This window comes from Pezoporus wallicus, unplaced genomic scaffold, assembly GCF_028554395.1.
Source record: "Pezoporus wallicus isolate ANWC-B61680 ecotype Strahan unplaced genomic scaffold, APGP_CSIRO_Pwel_v1 contig_6978, whole genome shotgun sequence".
Taxonomy (NCBI): domain Eukaryota; kingdom Metazoa; phylum Chordata; class Aves; order Psittaciformes; family Psittacidae; genus Pezoporus; species Pezoporus wallicus.
Window position 1 is genome coordinate 651,477 of NW_026637190.1, and position 25,563 is coordinate 677,039.

Here is a 25,563-nt window from a genome sequence, read left to right on the forward strand (position 1 = left end):
CTTGCAAAACAAGTATCCCACATTCTGAAAGCTCTTTTTGGAACATATGGTCTTATCCTTCAGAAATTATGAGTTCTCTTGACACAGGCTGTGACAATCAAGTTGCATATGAAGTACTGCTATATTATAATTACTCAGTTATGCCAGGCTTTTCAACAAAACTTTCCCAGAAGTTACTGTCACTCAATTTCGAATGTGCATTCAGAGATTTGAAGCTTTAATGAGCCTTGATAGAGATAAGTAAAGGGCCCATCCAGCCTGTGAAGGCAATCTCTGCTAGCTGTGCTAAGCGTCTTGGCAATAGCTAGCCCCAGGCAACAAATACCAAGTCTCAGGCAACTTCAGAAAGCTTCAACCCAGAAACAAACTCTCCCATGAAAATGGCATCAACACGCTTTCATCTCCTGGGAACAGATGGATCCATCACATAAAGGTTTGTGAAACGAGATACAAGCCAGGCTGGAAGTGCGGTACCATATTACAAACTCTGCTTACATTTCCCTCCACACTTTCCTATTCAAAGATTCATTATTGACGCTATGTTAATACATTTCATGGGGGTCACCTGATAGTCTCTGAACTTAATAATGGAGTGAATTTGGCTAGTGTATTAGTTGGCGCCCATGCGAGTAGCATTTTAAATCTAAATCTGAATTTAGCTCTGGATGGAATTTGCATCTTTTCCAGATCAATTCTGTGCAACTGCAAACTCTGTATTTTAGAGAGCTGTGCCCAGTCACTTCTCAGTGAAGTGCAGTTTCTGATTTTTTGTCAGCTCTCTCTTTGCCATTCCCTTTCTAAAATCCAAAGCTTCCTTTCCCAAGGATGCATAGAAAAATAAAGTTAGGTTGATAAGCTCTGACAGCTCACTTCAGCACAGCAATCAGAGCTACATAAAGCCCATACATCACCCTGGTGAAATGTAAGTACAGTTTAGGGCTGGGCGTATTCAGGATATGCCTCTACTCATAAACTATGCCCTGGCCCATGGACTGTAGCTGCAGAAAACAGCAAACTCTTCAGCCACCAGCCAGACATCATCGTAGCAAGCTGGATCCACAGATGGGAGCTCATCATGGGTCAGCAGCTTCCAAACCTCCCACTTCCACAAGATGCAAGTAGATCCTCTGAACACACCAAGCAGATTAGCACAGCAATAATTCCAGCCTGTGGCCAGATATTCATTCTGGGGTCCTGCCAAACTTTCCACTCAGCCAATCCATTTTTAAAGCCAGAGTCTTATTAGCACCTTACAGTACTTTGACGGGTCTTTCTAACGAGACAGCAATCTGTCCAAGGGTATTAAGAAGTACATGATAGACCTGTACCCTCTGATTCGATTACACAGGTGTATTCAAAGGTTAGGGGGATGGCAGGAGACAGGAAAACTTATACGGAGTGGTTGTAAGCTATAATTCGTACAGGAACAGTACTGTGAATGAATACTGGCTTTTTGATTTTGCAGAGAATGATGATCTTTTCTTCTACCTCCCCTAACAGGTAATAGCCCCAGACAACTCGCCTTCCCCTTTCAGTGAACTCCTGTATAACCTTGAGCCCTACACTGTAGAACTTCCGTGTGTTCATACCGAATCTACACAAGCTGAAAGCATCTACATCAGCTCCTTTTCTCCCATTTACATTTTACTGACCTCTGATTACACAAGGTCTGAAAGGCGCAATTTTTAAATGCATTTTTCTAGTTCTGCTTCCCAACATGCAAGCACCATCAAGAAATGGCAGTCGCTTACTCCCAGAAAGATATTTCACTAGCCAAAATGCATCCATTAACCTTTAATGCCCCAAACCACACGACACAGCCTCACTTTACCACAGCCTTCAATTCATCAGCCTAACTTGTGTGCTTCACCAAGTGGTACCACACAGCGGGACACTTCCCCACTCCCTGGGCCATTTCAAGGAATGCAATTCCAGTCTCGTTAAAATGATGGCAAAGACAACAGTGAAACTTTTCCCCCTTAACTTCACCTGTCTCCACTGTGGACTTTTCCATGGGAACCCTGTTGCGTAGGTACCCTTCAAGTCGACAGTGAAAACAGACAGGAATGATTCATCTCACTTCAATATGGATCCGTAAAGGACTGTGGGATGAATCCCTTCACCTGAGAAGGTGGGGAAGTATTTCATAGCCAAGTGGGAATAACACGAACACCAGCAAATGAGTCACAGGAGTGGGGAACCACATGGAAACTCAACATGCTTCCAATGGAAATGAGGCTGTTTGGATTTTCACTTCCTTACCAAATGTTTAGATTTTATATTTAAATTTTTGACTACATGCATTCCCCCCTTCTTTTTCCTGTGAACACTTCCTATAGAAAGACAGAAACCTCCATTCACAGCTGAGGTGCAAAGCAACAAAAACCCAACCATCTTAAGAGGCAACCATTTTATGTAAAGCACAGCAGAAAGGACACATAGAAACTGAGAAGCTTCTACTAGAAGAGCTTGGGCAGGACCTTAGCTTTCACCCCTCATGTATGGTTTGGGTTGATATGGTCCTGACACCGTTAAGAGCTGAGTCCCACCAGCATAGGTCTGTCATTTTGGTCTTGCCATGAGGCATCGTAGTTAAAGCAGCGCAGCCTGCCTGAGTTGCTGCTGCTTGGAGAGGTGGGGAGAGCCATGCGAGAGCATCCCAGTCCTCCAATGGCCTCCCAAAGGCATAGCACACCTCTCAGCTCCTTCAGTCTGTGGTTGCTGTGATTTGTTATAAAAGACCATGAAAACCATTCCAAGCTGGTATTTTCCTCTGTCACCGACAGCACACTCAACATGCAAAACTAAAATGTGCTTTATTTCTCTTTATTTTTTCTCTTCTCAGTGAAGAATTACATGTTTCCTGAATTCAGGCACTTCCCCAGCCTTCTCCTGTAAACTCCTGTCAGCTGAACACTATCATGTGGCTGCCCTTCTTTCCCCCCAGTCATGAGAGCACAAGTCACAGGTTATAGTATTAATCCATGCAACCTCTGCCCAAAACTACAAGATTTACACAGGCTCTAAAAGAAACCACTCCAAAGCAGAGAAATTTATCTGTGACGCATCCCTTTGATGTCCATCAATCCAGCAGCACTGAGATGATAACATATTGCACGCAGTCACAAAAGAACATACTTTAAATAGTAGTCTTGTTAAAAATTTGTAAACATAGCAAACAAGCGACAACACCTCCCTTCATGCTTGCTTTTGGAACAGCTGCTGTCACTGTTGCAGACCATCTGCAGATAGGAAGGTAACTGCAAATACCTCCAAAATCCCTCTGCTTAATGAGGAGGTAAGGAGTGACAATCAAAACCAGAGCTGCGGCAAGAGATGCTCGTGCTTCTGTGCTCCCACACTTCTAGCTCTTAGGACTAATATCAAGCTTTTGTTGATGAACTGAACCCAAACTGGTTGAAGCTGAACCACTAAAGTCAACGTTGCTGCCCTACTGCTTGTGAAGGCATTTCCATCAGCACTAGAGGGTTGCAGTCTAGCTCAACCCCTCTGTCTTTACTCTTTAGAATAGGTTTGGTTTCATTAAATACAAAGATCAGCCATTTGCTCCATCTGATGACTGCTCTCAGAAGAGAGCTTGGCTTATTACTGAGATTTTCCTCAGTTTGGAAACAAAGTTCACCTTCTGGATTTTGGTGCAGGGTAAGACATCCTGATGGCTTCGTAGGGAATCCAGCACAGACAAGCTCAAGGAAAGGAAAGGGCTGGGGTGTGTAGAAAAGTGCTTGTTGTATGGGCAGCAGGAGGCAGCTCCATGCGTAGGAGGTGAGAGAAGGCAGCACGCTGGGAGTGGGAGAAGGCTACAAAGAAAGTCAGCTCTGAGAGAGGAGAGTGAGGAACATAAGGAATATCACAGTGTGTGGGATGAGATGAGAACAGAGATGTAGGTTTTTAGAGAACTTTAAAACAATTATAGGTTTTTACCATGGGAGGTTCTGTTTGACTAGATCAGAGCGCTTGCTTCCTTGTTACGTGCCTTGAATTGAAGCTTTCTTTGAAAGAGCTTGCTAACACTATTCCATACTTTCAATTAACATTTTATTTAAATGCTTTAAGATAGTTTCTAGATATATTAAAGGCTTACTGATGAAATCTTGAATATGATTTACATATCTAAGTCACATTTGCATTCAATCACAAGACAGCTTTCCTGTATGGAGCATGGCATCAATAGCCCCCTTTACTAGCATCTTGCTGAATTTCCTTAGCTGCAGGACTCACTTCAAATTCCAAAGGCTTCAGATTTATTTTCATTTCATATTTAGTTGAAAGGAAGGAGGCAGCGATACCATCAGTGATCAGGTATATTTTCCATATTTTAGGCTGATGTGGTGAGGAGTACCATTTTAACGTGGACATCATTCAGCCACCACTTGGACTTATATCTCAGGAGTTTTACAAGAGACACGAGATTACTTTTCATTTTAATGTTCTTGTCTGTTCAAAAGAAGGGGAGAAATTCTTCATACCCTCCCTACAAATAAAGCACAAAGTGTCAGTATCTTTCCACAGTACATCTGCACGCTTCCCTGGGGGATTTTTCATTATAAAATCATATCTCAGTTATCAAGTCTCAGCACCATAAAGCACATATGGGATATGTGATAAAAGCCCCTTTTTTCAATCAGGAAATACCAGTAAAAGAGACTGGTGTTTGGAGCAGATTTTTTTTTTTTTTAAAGCACATTTTGAGCATTTCTGCATATATGGAAGACTAAAAACCATGGTGAGAGAAGCATCCAATGATGAGCATTGTGCTGGCATTACTGGCACAGGCAAATCGTGTGCAACTGTCTCTTAGTTACCCTGAGATGTTCTTACATAGGCAGAATAATACCAAAGATGGATTTGGTGGAGGTTTTGGACTTCTGTTTTATGTATCATTTTGCTTTGGACATTTTGATTTTCTTACATTAGACTTGATGCTTCACCATAAGAGATATAGAGACCATTCATTTTGTAAGCCTTTAGAAGGTCAGAAGAGACCAGCTTTGATGCATGCAGAATACAGGCAAACAGGAAAAAAAAAAATTAATTTAGGCTTTTCTTTATTAATTGGGAATCCTTATTTCCTTACTCATTGTTTTGGTGAATTCTAGCTATAATTCCTTAAATCTGTGTCTTGTCTCAGAGAATGAAGTTAATCCAAATTGAATTTACAAAAGGAAACAAGTTTTTGTCTTTGGTTCATCCAAAGAAATCATCATCACAGCTAAAAGTCAGAAGAAAACTGGACATCTGTATCTCTTGAAAAAGTAGAATATCAGGAGTTTTAAAAGCCCTAAGCCCCATAGAAAACAAGGGTATAAAGCATTTGATTTCTGTGAAAAGAGGTTTGGGTAGGTGCTGAAAAGATTTTCCTGCAGATATTTCTTTACATAGCTGCCTTTTCTCCACTTTGCCAGCCTGTCTTTCAAAGCAGCTGCTACGTAATACCAGATGAAGAGATGAACCACTGGCTTCCCCCTGAACGCTGCTGTGTTAAGAGCTCCTTAAATAATAAACAGCTCCTGCTGCATATCTTCTACTACCCAGCACTCACCACCAAGGCCCCACAGCATCCCACAAGTTAATGAAGCATCACCCACTTAAGACGAACATTTTCAAACCTGCATTAGAATAGCAAGCCAAACTTGACTGCCAGATTTCCAACATCTGCCTGAGCCCTGATTTTCTTCAAAGGGATGAATACCTGGGAATGTCTGTTATGACCCTGGCACTGTGAGACAAACTCACGATGGGAATCTATTTCCCATTTATGTCACGTTACCTGATGGAGCTGCTGAAGAAAGTCAATCACTCACAAGGTAAAATGGAACGAAGAAGAAATGAGATAGAATCTCTCGCTACCTTGCTCTAACTACGCAGCACAGCAAGAAAGTACAGCTGACAAAGTTGCTCTCAGTCCTTCAGGTAACGTATTTATTTATTTATTTCTGAATCACCCACAGTACTTGCCATTCATCAGCCTCGCTGTTTTTACAGAAAAAGAACCTTCAAGCAATCTAAAACCCCTGCATTAATTCTAAGAGGTTCAGAGACCAGAGAAGCACTGAGGTTGTAGCATGAGTTCACGCGTAGCTCAGCCAAATCAATATCCCCTTTAAACCACATCACTCTTTTTCACCTTGCAAGTTCTGAAATAGAAGATATAAGTTGCTGCTTTAACTGAATGTTTTTCTTATATGATTTCTTTCCCCATCTCTGCACGTGCAGCATTATCCTGAGGGATACTGTGGGGTTATTTTTCCTTCCTGCTCCAGCTACTGAACTGTTATTTCCACAGGCATTCTCCATGACACAAAGGAAAAGCATCACCGCTGCACCATTTCCAGAAGGGAAAGCTAACATGAAAATGCCAATTAAAAATTTCTGCTGCTGTACGTTCATAGTGGATGGAGTGCTTTCTTTGGAATTAGGAGGTAGCTGTCAAACCCACAGCTACGGCCACAGCTGTGCAGCTCCACCGAAGAATAGGTCACGGAGGGGGGGAAATCAATAAATAAAGTACCGTCACCATTAATCATTCTCTGATTTTCCCAAATCAGCCAGGACATTTACAAGTTGTATGTCACATTTCTTCTGCTACCACCTTTTTCCTTGTCTTCCCACCACGCAGCCCGTGCTTTGGTTGCACAAGTTTCTGCTGATGCCAGGGCCGGCTGCTGCACCGAGCCTGCAGCTCCTCTGGGGTCAGAGGTGCAATATCTGTTCTGTTATTAGAGAAATTACTCAGTGAAATTTCACAGTTCAGCAAAACAGACTTATTGCTTGTATGTACTCCATGTGCATGCCTTAACAAGCACTTTAAAGTTTTTCTACTTCTGCTCCTTCATGGAAACATTCATCTTTTACAGCTTTGGGAATGTTAGCGAGCATCGTTTCTTTCTCTACTCAGCTTTAATAAGGAATTACTATCGTGCACACGTAATAAGGATTTGAAGGAACTGGGCTTCCCATCCCTGCTATAAATTCAGAAACAAAAAACCTGAACTCTATCCTTTAGATAAAAACTGAAGGAAGTAACAGGTGGCTTTTTAGCAACATGATTACTTTTATTATTATATTCTGAATATTCGGTGTTAGCAGCAACCATCTCTTCCTGAGAACGCCGTTCCAAATTCAATTGCTTTATCTCTGTTTATTCCTGCAAGGGCAGGACCAGGAAAAAAAAAGCAGTGCTATTTCTGCAATACTTTATTTTATTTACTCTCAATGAAAATGAGAAGGTCTTTTCTACAGCTGCACAGCCTGTAGTGTTGGTTCCAAGCAATCAGCTGAAAAAACAACCCAAAAACTCCACAGTCGCTTCACAGGTTTAAAAAGAAACTAAAAAAATAGAGAAAGAAAAAAGGAAAAAACGAGAAAGAAATCAATTCATGTTGTCACAGTCTATCTAGAGTCATATTGTCCCCAGCCATTGATACAGAATGAGAACATCTGCGGATTCAATTACTCGTGACATGAATAATAATATTTCATTTTTGTTAAATTAAACTTTTTAGGAACTTCTGCTTACTTCACCATGCGATCCTGGAATGAAAGCTCCCAGCAACTGAGAAAAGACAGTCTCTGTGGCATTCACAAGATCATCGGTGCAGGTGCATTTGTACCCCCCAGTAGAATATATCAATAAAGAAAATACCTTTTGAATACCCAGTTAAAAGATGGGCTCCTGAGCTACAAGCCCTCATCAATTTCCTAAATGTCACAGCCAGTTTTTAAAAGCTTGAATGAATAGCCTGGTTCAGAAAAGCACGCTTGCCCTTCGAACCAAACTCAGTGGCACCTGCAGTCTTCCAGGACTCTTATTTAACCCAAACCATCTATCTAAATTGCATTAGGAGCCATTTAGGCCCTTATGTTAAACTTTGACTTTTTGATTCTCAATTCATGTTTCAAGAGGATGCTACCAACCCAAGTTGTTATGTTTATATTCTTCTTTCTTGATCAAGTAGAGCTGTCTATATAGCCTTAGTGACAAGCTCAGGATCAAATAAGGTGACATTCATTTCACGGCAATGAGCAAGCAGGAACACCGATGGCTAAAATCTCACTGACTTATGCAGTTACTTTGGTACCAGCAGGGCTATTCCCCAAAATTAAGCACGTGAACCATTGTGAGATTAGTATCTAAAAATTCAAAAGCAAAATAACCAGAAAAGGCTGAAAGTCAGTTCTCTCTTTTTAATGTGTGTAAGGTGAAGCCTAATATCTTGCTTTCCCTCTTTCTTTCTCCACGGACATTCATTAAGATTAGATTATGGCAAGCAGACATGATTTGCATCCAACCCTACAACATCATGGCTTTGCTGAGGCTTAAATGTTCCCTGCAGAAAACGACGTGAAAGCTCTAAAAATTCCAAGGGTCTCAATGAAAAACATTTTCCATTATAGCCCAGCTAAGAGAAGTGCCGCACCGGCACTTTGCTGTTGAAGAAGTGCTGCGTAGGGCACGACTTGCAAAACACATTGGGAGGACATACACAGAAAGTGGGGTAGGTCCTCAGTGGCTCCAAACTGGCAAAACATCACTGCTGGTAAGAGAATGATGGCACCACTATGAGACACTGCTCCAAACACTGAGTTTGAGCCTCACAGTTGTCTTCTGCTGACCACAGAGAAACTTCAGGGGCTGCCTTGCTTCTATTGGCAAGGCACAGAGGGGAAGAACTGCATCATCTCACAGGGGGAGTCTCAAGTCAGCACCCTCAGAAAGTACAAAACAGCCACCAATTGCTGTTTGCAGGCCTTGTGCCTGGCTTTATGGAACGCATCTAATCCCACTGTGATCGTTGCCTTTTAAAAATGTGCAACGTTTATGGGATCCAGTAAAAATGTTTTTAATATAATATAGACAAAGTATAAACTGTTAACCTTGAGCACTGGGGAACGTGTTTGGTTCCTGGGGTTTTTTTAAACCTCTTTAAACAGTTTACTCAGAATTGTGTAAAACTTGCTTGTAATTCACAGCAAATCTGTTGAAACTGTTCAAACAGTTGCAGTTTTTGTAAATGTTACGCTAGCTATTACTTAATAAATAAAAGCAATGCTCAGAAGACAAAGAACATTGAGGAGAGGACTCAACTGGAGTCTCTGTTGTCTTAGGAGTATCAGTGTGGGTCTCCTGACACTGTCGCATCCATATATCTTATTACTGCTGTCCTGGGACCAATGGTAAGGATGATACACAAAATAATCAGCAGTTAATTTCTAACTATTTAGAAAACATATAGTACACCATTATATAATCACACACATATATATATGACACATGCCTTGCAAAGGTACTAAGAGAAAACTTCTCAACCCCACCAATGTTAACAAAGCTCTCCTTGACTTCAGCTGCTGCTCTGATTCTCCGGAAGCTGATATATGTACACCTTCCCCCAAATGCACAAATGCATATATGTATATATATATGAAGTTATTCCCACAAGTTTAATGCTTTGCACTGACTTTCTAAATAACATTGTGCTGATGACTTTAAGTGCTAAAGCAACACTTAAGGATACACATGAATGACCAGCTTGGAGCACAAGTATTTCAACTGAGCCGGTAAGTGAAGCGAGGAGGGCAAAGAAAAGCTTTGTATTTTAAGTTAGTTGGCCGTTTCTTACATTGGAATGGCCTCTCAAAATCCATCTATAATGGTCTCTTTCTCTATCTTCCTTCAAAATGCTGTTCAAAGGCTCATTTTTTAAGCAAACCCAAGAAATACCATTCTGTGTCAGTCAAATCTTCTCCACAGACCAATGTAAATGTAACATAAACCAGTAAGATACTGCAGCGCTATTAAGTGGAACAGATAATGAACATAAATAACTGCTCGATCTTATTAGCGTAGCCCTCATATACCTTCCATTTTTCCTCAAGCTGTGCTGCTTAGCATTCATACTGCCTGATTTGAGACTAAAATTAGATTATAGGAATGCGTGCTTTTTACAAGAGGTCTTTTATTTGTTCCATAAAGTATTTAGCACTCTTTAGGCACTGTATAAATAAAAATAATCATGATCTTGGAATTCACCTTCAGGAATGGAAAAAAATAGATCTGAGTCCTTTCATTTTTGCTGCACGTTATCCTCTTTGGGCACGTTTGGCTGGCAGTGCTTTGTAAGGCGAGTTAAAAAGATGCTTGGAAGTCTGGTAAAGGTGAGTAACGGGGGAAAAAAAAAAAGAGAAGGGACTATGTCTCTAGCTTTAGAGTTTTACAACAGGGAATAAAAATGAAAGCCCTACCAGACTTTTAAGATAAAGGTTTGCTATCAAATCCATTAGCGTTTGTGAGAGGTGCTAACAGTGGCCAATGGAAATGGTTGCGGGTTCAAAACCCAACGCTGTGTAAAACCGCTTGCACTGATTTTAAGATTCAAAGGCTATGTAAAATTAGGAACTGTTTCAGACTCTGAGCTGCGATTTCTGAGGGCTCTGCACTGTGAGAAGAGCTACTGCCTTCTGGGTCAGAGCCATATCAAGTCCAACCATCGCTTTTGTCTGACTTCCCCCCCCTTGCAAGGTCTATATTTAGGACTTAAGTACCAAATATTGAAAGTTTTTTTGAGGTTAAGCATGGCAATGTCCTCAAAACTCCAGCAGGCATCAGCTTACGTCATTTGGCACTTTAACACTTATATAAAACTCAGGCTGCTAGAACTCACCTTAAATTAAAGCTATCATCAGGTGAAACATCTAGACTATGCTATTCCCGCAGGCTCGACTTTCAGGCAGCGAAGAAAGAAAAACAATTCCCCAAGGTTATTCACCCTATCCTGAGATGAGGTACCTATTTCTCTTCATTTCCTCCTCGGTTCTTCAGACTGAGGATTTTGTGGTAGCTAAATATAGGTGATGTGAATCCTGCCATTGGTGTCTTAGTAATTTTTGAATGCAAGTTATCAGTAAGCACATATGGATAATCACCTCCATGCTCCTTGGGCTCCTCTTAAGATTTTTAAGATATCTCTTCAGGAACAGATCAGATTGCACATAAGTGTGTTTTAAGATTAACATTAGCTGTAAAAAACATATTTCAAAATGGATGCAAAACAACAACAATAAAAAATGCCAACAGCTACTAGACAGAATGAATCCATGTCATGTTTTAATGATATTGAAGCTTTCCTTAGAAAAGATAGAAAGCAGAATAGTGAAGGGACAACTTGTGTATTATTTCCTGAAAAAAACCCCAACAGATTCACTTACGCTAACAGCAAGCTTGTTACTAGCCCAAATAATTACTGTGATTTATATTACAGCACCTCAGAAAGCCCAAACAACATCATGGCATTCTGATACAGCTCATACAATGGGTAATAGGCAGTCCTGCTTGGAGTATAGAAAAATGGCTCAAAGGTTGGATGAAAGAAAAGAGTATTTAGAAATAAGCATCCTAGGCATAGAGAAAGTCAAACATATTTTTTTTTTCTTTTTTTAAAGGGAATTATTACTTAAATTCAAGTCTCAATTTAAAATAATGATTTCCTGACGGAAATAGCAGGCATCCAAATTATGGAAAACCTGCTCTTTAAGACAGTTGACTTGAGAAGATTTAAATATCGAGAGCTGGAATCTTTTTCTTTTCTTTTTAATGATGAGGTTTCAGAAAAAGATATAAGATGATATCATTTCCAAAGACTGACTCTGGTTAGCTGCATATAGTATGACATTCAAGAGATTTTAATGTTATCAGCTACCACTGCCTGACACCTGGGATGAACAACATTTTCTTGACCTATTATTTATATGTCTCTAAAAGAAAGTGAGTTTTGAGAAGGGATTTGGAGTTGGAAAGCAGAACTTCTCCATTAAAAGATAGGGTCACAAATGGGCTATGCCAAATCCCTGCTTTGTTTAAGAGGGAATAAAACTTTCTTAAACATTCTATCAAGATAAGGACAATTCTGTCACAGTCTGGCAGGGACACACGTATAGTTTAGGTGGATGGGTATTCAAGCCTTTGATGACTGTAAAGCAGCCCTAGTAACATGAGAGGATATCTACAGTATATGAAGCATGAGGGGTGAAAGGCATAATCTGGTGTTCTCAGAGTGAGAGAAACTGCTTGGTAAAAGATCTCAACTGGAGGGGAAGCAGAAGAGCAAACACAGAAGCTAACCTCAGCTCCTCTGTCCATGCAACAGCAGTGAAGAAAGCAATTGAGATGTCAAGTAGGTCCTTAGTCCGTGCACCTATTAGTGTCAGGAAACAGTCATTTTCATTTTATAGTAATTAAAATGCTCACAGATGTTTTATTAACTCACTCTACTGAGCCACATAGATTTTATAATTCCTCCAAGCACTTACAAGTAGTTACTTGTGTTAGGCTGTCAAGACAGAAATGATTCAAAACCTTGTGTACTTAGCTCCTTGGAAGACATATCATTCCCTAACACAATGGTATTAGAAAGACTGCTGACAGTTAGTGATCAAGAGATTTCATTTTGCTTGTCATATGGTGGGTTGTCAATTCTTCTTCTTCCTTTAGATAAAAGCTTAGTTGCATTAGATTTAAATAATGGTGAAGTTGCAGGTTAACATTTTTCAAAAGTACTGAAGTGACTTCAGTACTTACATTCTACTTTCAAAATGCTGTAGACCTGCAAGAACACAAGTCTTTGCAGTAAATGGAAAGTAGCCATTACTAAAGGAAAGGAAAGGCAGAGAATAAGTTCCCAACTCAAGAGGGCTTAAAATTCGTGCCCTACTCCAGACCACTGTTTTGCAAATTGTTATAATTCTAAGACAATGGTAATGGGTTAAAACTTAAACAGGGGAAGTTTAGACTGGATATAAGGAGGAAATTCTTTCCTGTGAGGGTGGTGAGGCACTGGAATGGGTTGCCCAGGGAGGTTGTGAACGCTCCATCCCTGTTGGTGTTCAAGGCCAGGTTGGACAGAGCCTTGGGTGAGATGGTTTAGTGTGAGGTGTCCCTGCCCATGGCAGGGGGGTTGGAACTGGATGATCTTAAGGTCCTTTCCAACCCAAACTGTTCTGTGATTCTACAACAAGCTGAAGGTTCAAATTTTTGTTTTGAAAACACCTGACCTTGTTTATATCGACGCGTCCACGCCGTTGTATCTTACTGCAGATTTCCTCCCACCTCTCTAAAGAAATTTCTTAATGGCACTTTTAAGATGGCCTTCACCTCAAAATACAAGTTTTCTCGAGTTATGCTCAAGATTTAAGCAGGGGCTGCTTAAATTCCACAAGCTTTTGTATGAAAAATATCCATGCAAATTATTTTTGAGTTTTTGTTAAGCGTTAGGAAAGAACAGTTCAGGGAGGAAGTGACCACTTTAACTTTACTCCCCCTCTCGAGTGGGACGTAAAATTGAGCCACTTCACAGAAGTGGAAAAGTAGCCCAGATTTACTTCTGTTATCATTACTAACCTAGCATTAAGCAAATAAATAATCCATGTGGTTAGTCTATACTGAAAATATTTGTTTTTCTTTAAATATAAAGTAACTTTCACAGAAACAAACAGAAGTGAGTAGAGACTGGAATCACTCCTTTGATACTGAAGCTGAGTATTTTCTTATTTGAGCTCCAAAGGCCATCTCCTTCATGCCCACAGGGCTTTGCACTGTGCTCAAGCACTCCACCTTGCTCATTTACGACTCCCCTTGACTGCTTAGCTCAGATGCTGGCCTGCAAAAGGGTGATGACAAGCTTGGTCACCACAAGATTTTAGGAGATTATCTTCACTCTTTGTTTTACAATATGTTTAAATAGTGTGTTTCTTGATCTGTGTTTCTTCTAATACTTTTAGTCTGGTCTGTAACGCAGGTACCATCTATGAAGTGCTGAAAGCAAATACAGTATCAAATAGGACTGCCATAGCAGCTATAGAACATCTAAAAGGGGAAAAAAAAATAGGCCAGACCTTTATTAAATTTTAAAGTATGCCTTTGCTACACTCTTGTAAAGATCCAAATAGGGTATTCAAACCTCTGGAGATCACCAGTATAATTTCTTTATCATGTTCCATTTAAAATTTAATTATGTAGTCTACAACAAGAAGTATCTGAGTACTCTAAATAGGTCATGCAATGAACAACTTAATATTATTATAAAGTTTTCCTTGTGAAGATCTGTTCTTTGATGTGCTGTTGCATACAGAAAGCCTTTCTTCGAATAAAACAATATACATTCATGGATATAATAATGTCATTTAATACACAAATTGTAAAGCTTTCTTATCACATTTTGAGTTGAAATTTTCAATTCCTTCTCTAGCCTGAGCTTCCCAAAATCATCAGAAATAACTGGTAAATTAAAACCGACTCAATATAATCGTGCATGTCTTTCTACAGGCAAAGTTAATCTAGCAATCTAATTAATTCTAAATGATGCCCACCAACTCAGTTTTCTACTTTTGCCTATCAATGATACATATTCTTCATTGGCAAGACGGCAATTTCTTCTTCCTCTTAAATACAGTAACTAGAGAACAATCAGCAGTATTTAATGGAAAATGACTACATTAAAAAAATCACTGTTTTACAAGACACTGGTATGTTTGCTTTTTTAAAAACACACATACGTAAGCTCACTTGGTTACTATAAGAGACAAGAGAATGAAAAAAATACTCTCTTCTGTAACTCCAGAATATTTACAAAGGCTTTCTAGGAAAAATCCTGAACTTCACTTCTTTAATCAACTATGTAAAATTTGGAGATTTTTTTTTTTTTCTTTTTTCATCAGTTCTTTGGTTTTGGCTTTAATTACAACAAAAACTTAGTGCTACCAGTGTCTAATCCTTCCTGACAGTCAGACAACACATTCCAAGTACAGAGACATCTGCTCACACTTACATCGCTTGCAGTGAAAACCCTTTCACCACTTTGACTAATGCCTGAAAGGTATTTGCTCAATCCTTGCTGCAAATATATCCATGAATCTACAGGCTAACAAAAATTGGAGCTGTTCAGCCTGGAGAACAGAAGCTGTGTGGAGACCTCATTGCAGCTTCCAGTATCTGAAGGGGGCCTATAGGGATGGCAGAAACAGACTCTTCATCAGGGACTGTGGAGAGAGGACAAGGGGTAATGGGTAGGAGCTTAAACAGGGGAGATTTTGGTTGGATATACAGAAGAAGCTCTTCCCTGTGAGGGTGCTGAGGCGCTGGCACAGGGTGCCCAGAGAAGCTATGGTTGCCCCATCCCTGGCAGTGTTCAAGGCCAGGTTGGACGCAGGGGCTTGGAGCAAGCTGCTCTGGTGGAAGGTGTCCCTGTCCATGGCAGTGGGCTGGAACTGGATGAGCTTTAAGTTCTCTTCCAACCCAAACCATTCCATGGTTCTATGAGTCATTAATGCCCTGAGAAAAGACATCAGGTTTGCTTGCACAAATGAGAGTTACATTTCTAGCATTACAGGAGCATTTTCAGCCCCGTCAGACAAAATCCCACAAGCACAGTGACTGTGGGAAAGTGGTTATTAGTTTCGTCATTTCAAGGTGTGACACCTAAAACTTTATTTGCTATGAAATAGCTGCAGGTGGAAGAAGATGTGGTGTAGGAGGGGAAATCAGACTGTTTTGCTGCTATGAATTAATAACAGAAAAATGGTTCACTTGAAGTTTAAAAGAAGAACAACAAAAAAAAAATAGATTAATACATCACAACCTAAGATTAAAAACTCCAAGGAACAGCTTGTTTAGAGAAATGCAGGAACAGGTGAATCCCCATGAAGGCTGGAGGAGTAGCCAACCTGTGCACAGCTGTAAACATTTGTTTTAAATCAAGGCAAGATTATAGGTTTTAATATTTATAACACAATTGCAATGCCTTGTGCACATAGCTTGTACAATCTGATTTGTACTGGTGACGTCTTGCCATGGCTCAAATTAAAGCCTTGTGGTATTAACTCAAAACCCACATTTATGCAATCATTAATGGCAAGTATGAAACGCAATGTTTATTCAAGCACCCATACCTCTCATTTGAACTTTAATTTAAAGTGGAATTTATTTCTGCAGTACAAGGACTTCATGTTTCCAGTATATTAGTCATATAATACCTAACCAATTGGGGCATGCGGTCTAACTAGAAATATTCTAGCACTAAACATATTAAAAGATATACCTAGGCATTGTTGTTGGCATTCCTAAACAAGGAGACAGCTGCTCTGTTGAATCCCTGTTTTCTTTCTTTATTTTTGATTATATGAAGAATTGTAATTCTTTTGCAATGAAGATGAATAAAATCTTGTGTGCATCAGGCAGACCTGGTTATGGGTCAGCACTGCAAATGCCTGGCAAAATTTCACCAGCACATTTGCTTGCACTGCTGAGAATATCAAGTGATGGTAAGACATAAAAAGAAAGGAATCTGATAAATGAACACCTGATATAAATCACACAACTTTATACTCACAGAGCAAGGTGATACATTACAGAGGGGGAAAATCATCACGTACAGGTGGAAAACCATCACATACTATGAAAATCTACATTTTTACAGCTTACAATACAGACTAGTCAACTGATATACCACATCCACCATAAAGAAAGGCAGACAATTCTTTTCTGCCTTAGAAAAGAAATAACTTAATCATAGAATCATAGAATAGTTCAGGTTGGAAAGGACTCTAAGATCATCCAGTTCCAACCCCCCTGCCATGGGCAGGAACACCTCACACTAAACCATGTCACCCAGGACTCCATCCAACCTGGCCTTGAACACTGCCAGGGATGGAGCATTCACAACCTCCCTGGGCAACCCATTCCAGTGTCTCACCAGCCTTACAGTAAAGAATTTCCTCCTTAGATCTAATCTAAACTCCCCCTGTTTAAGTTTTAACCCGTTACCCCTTGTCCTATCACTACAGTCCCTAATGAAGAGTCCCTCCCCACCATCCCTATAGGCCCCCTTCAGATACTGGAAGGCTGCTCTGAGGTCTCCACACAGCTTCTCTTCTCCAGGCTGAACAGCCCCAACTTCCTCAGCCTGTCTTCATACAGGAGGTGCTCCAGTCCCCTGATCATCCTCGTGGCCTCCTCTGGACTTGTTCCAACAGTTCCATGTCCTTTTTATGTTGAGGACACCAGAACTGCACACAATGCTCCAGGTGAGGTCTCACGAGAGCAGAGCAGAGGGGCACGATCACCTCCTTCGACCTGCTGGTCACGCTCCTTTGGATGCAGCCCAGGATACGGTTGCTTTCTGGGCTGCGAGCGCACACTGAAGCCGGCTCATGTTCATTTTCTCATCAACCAACACCCCCAAGTCCTTCTCTCTAACTTGCATACATTATCATGCTTAAAGAACTTTCCTGCTGAAATATTCTTTTTACGTTATATATCGTATGATCTACAACACTGATATTAATCATAATATAGCAAAACACCCCAAACTGATAACCCCATTAAAATCCCCTGCACCTCAGAGAGCAAAAACTGGTGGCAGAAGATGCAAGAGGACTGAGAGCAGAGTTTTCTTTACTTACCAAGCATCTCTGCTAAGTATCAGGTTACTATATCAGTCTTTTTGTTTCACTTCACCTTTTTCTCTGTCTGCATCATTGCAGCACTTTATTGCATCCTCTGACAAAACACAGGCAGGTCTCTTCAGAAACCTCTACTGCAGCCTAGGTGTCTTGTCTAGTTCTATTATTTAGAGAAAAGCTTTCTCAGCATACAAGTTGGTCTAAGCTGCTTTCCTGCTTTCCAACTGAAAATGCCTTAAGATCACAGTGGTTTTTCCTCCTACATCCAAGTTCCTCTCCCTTCATCCCTCGGGTGAAATTTCAAGCAAAAGCCAAACCACCTGCAATGGGTATAATTGCACAGCTGGAAGAAAGCCACATCTGGGATTTTTCTCATCAGGTGCATAACTGTGCTAAGCCTCAAAGCAACTTCCAACATGTTGCTCTAAGCTGTGTAGTTTCGGTCTGCCAGTATGTCCCAGTCTATTTGTCTATGTCATGCAGTGTGTATTCTCCTCTCTGCACCCCAGTTCTCAGTATCCTAGCAGTTTTCCTTAGGAAAAGGATCATGTTCTGGCTCAAAAGGTCTTGCTTCTTTCAGCACCTTTCAGACGTTGATACGCGGATGGAGTTTAGAGAAACTTGCTTACCTTGGTAATGTTCCAGATAACTCTGTGGCAGTCTCTCTGAAAGACACAAAGGGAGGAAAACTTAGCTTGTGTTTAAAGAAGTTGTAAGATTTTAGAGACCTTTATACTGCCTGTACTTTTAGGAGTGCAGACACATACAGCTTTATATGCAACTACATCACCTGAGGATGTGATGTCCACAGGATCATATACAAAAGAATGTGAGAAGCAGACGATGGAATGAGATTTAGGGATTTCATCAGAATAAAGTTCTCAAGAGTTCAATTACTCATTTTTTAGGGCATAACATTATCACTACTACAAATGCCAGCACTGCATGATCTGACATAGCCAAAACATAGCAGTGGGCCTATTTTCTAGTAGAAAAAGTTCCCTTTTTTCAGTACCACAGCAAAAGCAAGACATTAGATAGATACATAACCATGTCATGACTGAAAAGAATATCACGTTAAGTCTTCTTATACTGGGTTTTAGGCAATAACTATTTTCCAAATAAGAGATTTCTGATCCAATCTGCCTGTTTGAATCTATTTTGTGGGTTTGCAATCTGTTTGAGGGAAACAAATTGCAAACGAAAAAGATAGTGAAAATGGGCATGTCACATTAAAGAACAATTAAATACATTATCATTACATATGTACACAGCCCTTAAAATACACCCTAGATCTGCCACCACTGTGTCCTTGCTCCCCTTCCCAGCACATTTACTTGGATCCAAATATCAGGAAAACAGCTGGACAGCCCCATTTCTCCTTCCTCTCCTATGTGTAAGACCTCAAGAAAACCAGCAAGGCGGTATTAAGGGAGTTTGCTGTCCTAGACTTGAGCAGAAGTCCATCTCATTTCACATGTTGCTCATTCAGCTACCAACTCTTTGTCCTATGTTTAAGTCTGCTGCATAGAAGACAGCTGGCTAGTTCATGCCCTATTTGCTTCAGCGTTTGAGATCTAAACAGCAGATTTTTCCCATTTGTAGCTTTGAACTTGTGGTATGGGACAAATCTCCACACAATACTCTCTTCTCCTTGTTTACAGCTGAGGAACAGAAAATCTTTCCATCCACATCTTTTCTGAGGGGTCCTGGTGGTAATCAAGACAGGTCTCCAAATCTTCCTTGCCTTAACAATTTCCAAAGCCACGGATCTTGTGATGAAGCATGGAACCAAGCTGACACGTTTGTATTATGAGGGTATAAACATTATACCCTTACAGATGGAACCCCTAAGCCTAATTTCTTTCTAAATCCAAAGAGGAAAAGTAAAAGGCAAAAAGAAAGACATTTTTGGAGGCTCTTGCCGAGCTTCACCATGTTCTGAAGACACTTTTTTAAATGCAGTAGCTACAGAGTTACTACATTAGACTTGCAATAATTCAGAGCTCCTCTTCAGTTCCAGATCCCCCCATGGTTTTTGACACTACATGAATTACGGGCACCTACAAGGGTCTGTTTTTTTTTAATTATTATTTTTTTTTAATTGAGTACCCCACAGTGACACCCGGGCTCTTTCCTTAATGGTTACACTGGCAATTGTAGACTCCATTACAGTGTCAGAGAAGATAAAATGGTCCCTCTCTAAGCACTCAGGGCTTTGCATTTTCATTGAGTCTCTACCTTCAACGCGTGCAGTTTGCTGGTCACAGAAGGTTGCCTTAAACCTCCCAGTGTTTTGCTTCAAAAGGCACAGATCAGAACCGTGCTCAGTGGTTGCAAAGAGGAATAAGCAAAAAAATAGAAAGGCATTTCACACCCTTTTCTTGCACACACCATTCAGTGACAGACCAGGAGACATTTAAGCCTCTCTCAGAAGAGCCTGTTCCCACCCCAGCAAAAAGGCAGACAGGTATGTATTTAGCTGTGCCTGTGATGAACAAAGTCCATGATATAAATGACATCAAAGGTGAGAGCCAGGAGCAAGAGGAAGAGAATGTAAAGAGATAAGAAAATGAAATTAGAGTGCAGCAATACAGACTTGGTTTCTATGGGGTAATTTGATACAGCTATACACTTTAGATTATTTTATTTTCATTAAACTCCTGCACGTTGGTATCACACCACCTTATTTCCCAAGCACTACTCATGACTTACACAGTTCAAAGGATTAATAGGATATTTTTCCGTAACCTATCAAAGAACTGGATCACTGAATGGTTCCTACAGTCAGGAAATTTTTCCGTTCCTCCACTAATCACAGGCATCATCTCCTGTCAGTGAAAATGAAATGGGGGGAAAAGAAAAAGAAAAGGCATTTCAATGAAAATGCTTTTTTTGGGGAAGAACCTGGACTAAAAAGTCAAGCTGGGTGTTTCTTTTTTCGTTTTTCTAAAGGGACTCCCTACCCTTTAGCTACCCATTATCACTCTAATAACAGAATAGCACAAACCTTATTGCTTTAGGGTATGGGGGCACAATTGATAAAATAGCAGTTGCTCATCCAGCTTAAAGAGACAAGCAGACAAATCGCGGGTGGGTACTACAGGAAGCATCAAGCAGCAGCAGCAGAAGCTAGGTTTAAAAGAGGACGTTAAACTGGAAACACACTGCCAGCTTCTGAGCAGAGAAGTGAGTGATTGGTGCATCTAGATTCCTAAAGATTTTCATTTCTGTTAAATAACCCTCTCTACAAGAGACGCTGGCGTTATAAAAGCAATTATCAAATAGTCGATACAGTGATGAAGAAACCACCCTGAATGCGATCAGAATGTTAAACAACGATCCTGCAAGACCTTTAGCGCGTACATTTTTCATGTAATTAATCGTGCTGCCAGTTTCACATTTGGTTGGATCAAATTCCAATTTTAAACAAAAATATGTAAGGGAATGATTTCTGAAATACGGATCAAACTCAAACTCTCAAACTCACAAGTCTGATTACTTCCCAACTATCCAAAGATTTCACTGTTACTCATCAACTCAGCAAACATTTGAACTATTACAAAAAGGCCCAAACCCTTTAGATTATAATTATCATTTTCCTAGAAAACAAGCACAGTTTTCTCTGCAATGTCACTGAAAATAAAGCGGTACAAGGGACGCTGAAGATGGTTAATGTCCACTGTAAGTGTCCTATAAATATCAGGAATTTAAACACTGTGCTATAAATATATTTCATGGGAGTTTAAAAAAGAAAATCTTATGGAGCAAATTACTCATCAAGAAAACCCTTAAAGTTTATATAAAGATAATGGGTACTCATTCTGCAGTATTTCAAGAAACTGAAGCTAGACTTATACAACCAATTTTCAGATCCCTACTACTCCCAAATGACACATACAATAAATATAACTCATCATTTACTGTATCTACAGAAATTACTATTTTTCTTAGATGAAAACAAAAGAAGGACAACACTATTTTTTCTTTTGGCAAAACCAAGAAGCAGATAATTCTCAAAGGTAGACTGAATAAAAGACCATTTATTTTCATGTCCAGCCTGTGATATGAATGGATGACCTTGAAAAAGGGTGAAGATGTGAACCCAAATGCATCATCGGGGCTGCCCCTGAATTCCACCAAAATCTGTGACAAAGCAAATGGGATAAGCTAATGCACAACACCACTAAGGACAGAGGAGGACTAGGCTAAAGCCCTGGAAAAGGTATTAGGTGGAGGATGACATTACAAAGTGCAGATGCAGCATTTCCAGGAAGGTCATTTGTACCCCAAAACGCTACCCTCTCAGATGTGGCCTTCCAAAGACATCAAACTGCAGGTTTACAAATAATTCACCAGACCTGTGAGGAGCTCTGACCTACTGGAAGGGCTCTGCACGCTCCATAGAGGACTTCACAGTTATGCTCAAAACCCAGGAAGCCAATGCGGGTGAACCAAGCAACCGAGCACCACACACACATTTTGGCATTTCTCTCTTCAGGCTAAGAAATCCTTCCTGTAGGATTGGAGTAGGATGTGTACCAAAGCAATAAAGTATAAATATTTTAGTCAAATCTCAGTGAAGTGGAAGTGGGAAGATCTGCATAGCGATCAGCAAACAGACTTTATTGCCCATTGGTTTTGTTTAAAGAAAGTTGTTCAGGAAAACTCTCAAGAATATTTGGAAAGTGTTGTGTTTGTATTAAATGTTTCGTTCACTGAGAAATCATATGGTGCTCTTCCCTCAGAGGCTGACTGGCAGCTGCTGTTACCCACCTACGCCCATGGTTTTGCACAACACAGCTCTGCATCATTTTTGTCCAGTTTAATAGTCTGTGCTGTGCATCTGCAGAAGTGTAAACTGAGGCACAAGAGACAGGGGTTTAAAGGACAACCGAGATCCTCTTGTGCATATTCTGCTCGATGCATGCTAGCAAACCTAGCAAGTACTGAGTTCAAACCATGCGAGTCAAGGCTCTGCTCAGGATCATGACCCTTAGTGATTTGGAAAGCCTTAGGTCTCCATCAAGAACACTTTTTGTTGTGAACAGGAAAGCATATGGACTCAAGCTATGCAATCTGTGAGGGTGCTGGGGAAAACGCAGAAAGGAAGGCAGCGACACATTCCTGCAAGTGTGTCACTGTTCTTCCTTTTTCCATCTCATGCTTTGGGGAGAGGTAAGGCCCGCCTACGGCACACAGGGCAAGCAAGGATAAGGACATAAGGATAAGAGCAAAACTGAAGAAGGAATCTGTACGCTGTGGTATTAAGAAAACAGCACAGACGCACTCAGAACCCCCTCAAGATGCAGAATATGGGAGACTTCCAGCTTGTGAAGAGAATCATCCAAACCCTGAGGTCATGGTTCTATCCATCAGAGCCAGCAGTCATGATTTCAGACAGGGAGGTAAGAAGGTAGTGTCTTCTCCAGGACAAGTGACCATGACCCCTTTGATTCCCTAGGATGTGTAGCAGCAGCTCTATCATTTACACCCATTTGCCATGAAGCACAAAAGAAACCCAAATGTTAAGCTGATATTTCTGGTTTGGATGAAATGTTCAACCCTTTACTAACCAGAGTCCTACACCTGCCGCAAGCATTCACACCAAAGGGATGTATTTGTGAACAGAAATAAGCACAAGTTGAAAGAGAAATTAGGTATCTAAGAGGATCATTTGAAAAGTTATGTATTTTTCCATTAATATCCAATGTGGGCATAACTGCATATGCCAAGCATGCTGCCAGGGTGGGTGTAACAAATTGTGATAATGTTGATAACTAGGAAGTTCTATCTTGAAGTATTTCCTAACCATGAGTTGTTCCTTGCTTTGCCCTGCTGGCAAATCTGGCTTGACCACTATTTCCTTGTCCTGCCTACACGCAGACAGCAGTGACCATACCACCAATTCTCTATGCTACACTCAGCAACACAAGATCAGGGTAGAGAGGGGTCCGAACCATATGGTTGAGCAACACTTCTCAGCTACAGCGTTTATGGCTCCTGTGACAACTAACTCTAATGGGATACATCCCATTAATTCCCATGTTTTTTAACTAGTCCCTCAATAAACTGCTCTTTTAATTGTAGGGGTTCTGCACACACACCGTCTTTTACTGCATGGACTTGCATCACTGATGGGGTAAGAGAAAAGACTTCTACCGGCTGTCAGGATAAAGCAGAACTAAAGCAAATTTACAAAGGGAAAAGAAGTATTTTCCATTTAAAGTGGGGGAGCACAGCTGAAGAGGAACACTAAGTTAGCTTTAAAAGGAAGGCTGCACCAGGAGGAATATAATTACATAGCTGGAATTTCACCAGGACTTGGGAGTCAATGTCTCTACTCTTGCAGAAGAGTGCCATGGGATTTTTAATGACCACAAATGGTTTCAAGACATTGATTTCACATTTCAGTTGAAAAATGGCACCTCCAAAGACACACTGTTGTCTCTGCTCCCCCTAAAACCACATGGGGGTCTATGTCAGAGTTAACTTGGAAGAATTAATAGCATGTATTCAAATGCCACTGTGAGACACAAGATATTTCACCAGTCGGAAACTACATCGTTCTCAGCTTTGTTAGAGTGCAGCAAAACAAACAAGCTACATTTGGATAAAATGGGGTTTAAATTGTGAATTCAATTTTGCCATGACTAATTTGATGGATTTCACAGGTTTTTTTTCTCTGTATCACATGCTTTTAGCATATCTTTTTTTTTAGACTTGTTCCCTCTGACCAGTAGAGCTCAAAACGGTAGAAAACAAATTAATTTCTCTTTAAAATTAAGGTATTAAAAATGTGAAGATTTCACACTGATACTTTTGTAAGTGTTTTATCTTTCACACAGTAAGGAGCAAATAAATACATTGTCGTTTTAAAACTTCACACAGCGCTTAGCTAGCTAACAAGGATCATACATTTGCAGCAGAAATACTGCATAAACAGCCTCTGAATGTGCTATTTAAATACAAGCTAAATACTCCCCTTTTTTTTTTTAGGAAGTGATGTAACAAGTTCATATGTAAAAATCTATTTCTATACAAGCTGACATTCTGCAAGATTAGCTGACTGAGATAAAGGACATGAGCAAACATGTTTGCTGTTTTCCCTTATGAGTAATTTTAAAAGTTGTATTTCTCACTATTCCCCCGTTTGTTGCTTCTGAATTTTTCATTCCTCCTTAGCTAAGGAGGAAAAAAACCCTCTGTGTATGCAGTGATAAGCGCCTGCCACCAAAACAGTGTAAGTCCACTGTACATCTAGTATATACAAATAATAATCCAAATAAAACATGCCCCTGTTGTTGTGGCTGTTTAATATACCCCATAAAAATTCAAGTCTCAATTTGAACACCTCCCCCCTAACATCTCCGATGACAGCAATAGTGTAACTTACGAGCTCAAGCATAATTAGGCCAGAATCCTCACTCCTTGCAATTTACCTGCAAATCCCAGCTAAGATCTTGGCCCCCTTGTCTAAGTACTCCCCAAGGCCATCAGATGAAAGCTCCTCTCTCTTACATCGCCTGCTGTGGTATTAAAGGGCAAGATAAAAAACGAACAGGTAGAACCACCACAGCAGCGTGTCCACGTTACAGACTGTTAATAGGGCCGTGGATAGGATACAGTTTAGCCAGGGTCATCAGGGAGAATTACCAGGGTATAGAGAAGAAATGCAAGAAGGTTCTGCTTTGGTCTTCGCTCCAAGGTCAGCCCCTGCCGCTGTGGATGCGCAGATGCGGCTGGCACGGGGACTGCTGATGCTGTGTGTTTCTCTCAGGGAGCTGCTGCATTTTGGAAGTTAATGACTCAGAAGTGAGGGAAGGAAGCACCATGGGTACAGGATTTGTCTCTCTGGGGCACAGCAAGCAGTAGGAGGAACATGTGGGAGAATCCGCTGCGGTACCAACTCCTACATCTTCACCCCTTCAGTGCAAGGAGAGAACAAAGTGATGCTCAGGCTCCTGCCTCAGGGAGGTGTATGAGCTCAGTGGGAGGAAAATTCCCTCTGTCTCTCTCCAAAATTAGAAAGATCACCCAGAACAGAGCAGACAGACCTCCCCATATGCTGCTGTTACCTCTCTGGGCAGA

General features: G+C 40.6%; 1 protein-coding gene across 2 annotated transcripts in view; it reads right to left on the reverse strand.

The window, feature by feature from the left end:
* Positions 1 to 25,563, reverse strand: part of CELF2 (CUGBP Elav-like family member 2) — a 563,407-nt gene that overhangs the window by 296,301 nt on the left and 241,543 nt on the right. For both annotated transcript variants that reach the window (XM_057403784.1, XM_057403774.1), the window contains one exon: positions 18,102 to 18,137. Coding sequence is in view for 1 of the 2 variants with exons in the window: in XM_057403774.1 (XP_057259757.1) it covers positions 18,102 to 18,137 (36 nt within the window). In the remaining variant the exon portion in view is untranslated. The remainder of the gene's footprint in view (positions 1 to 18,101; positions 18,138 to 25,563) is intronic.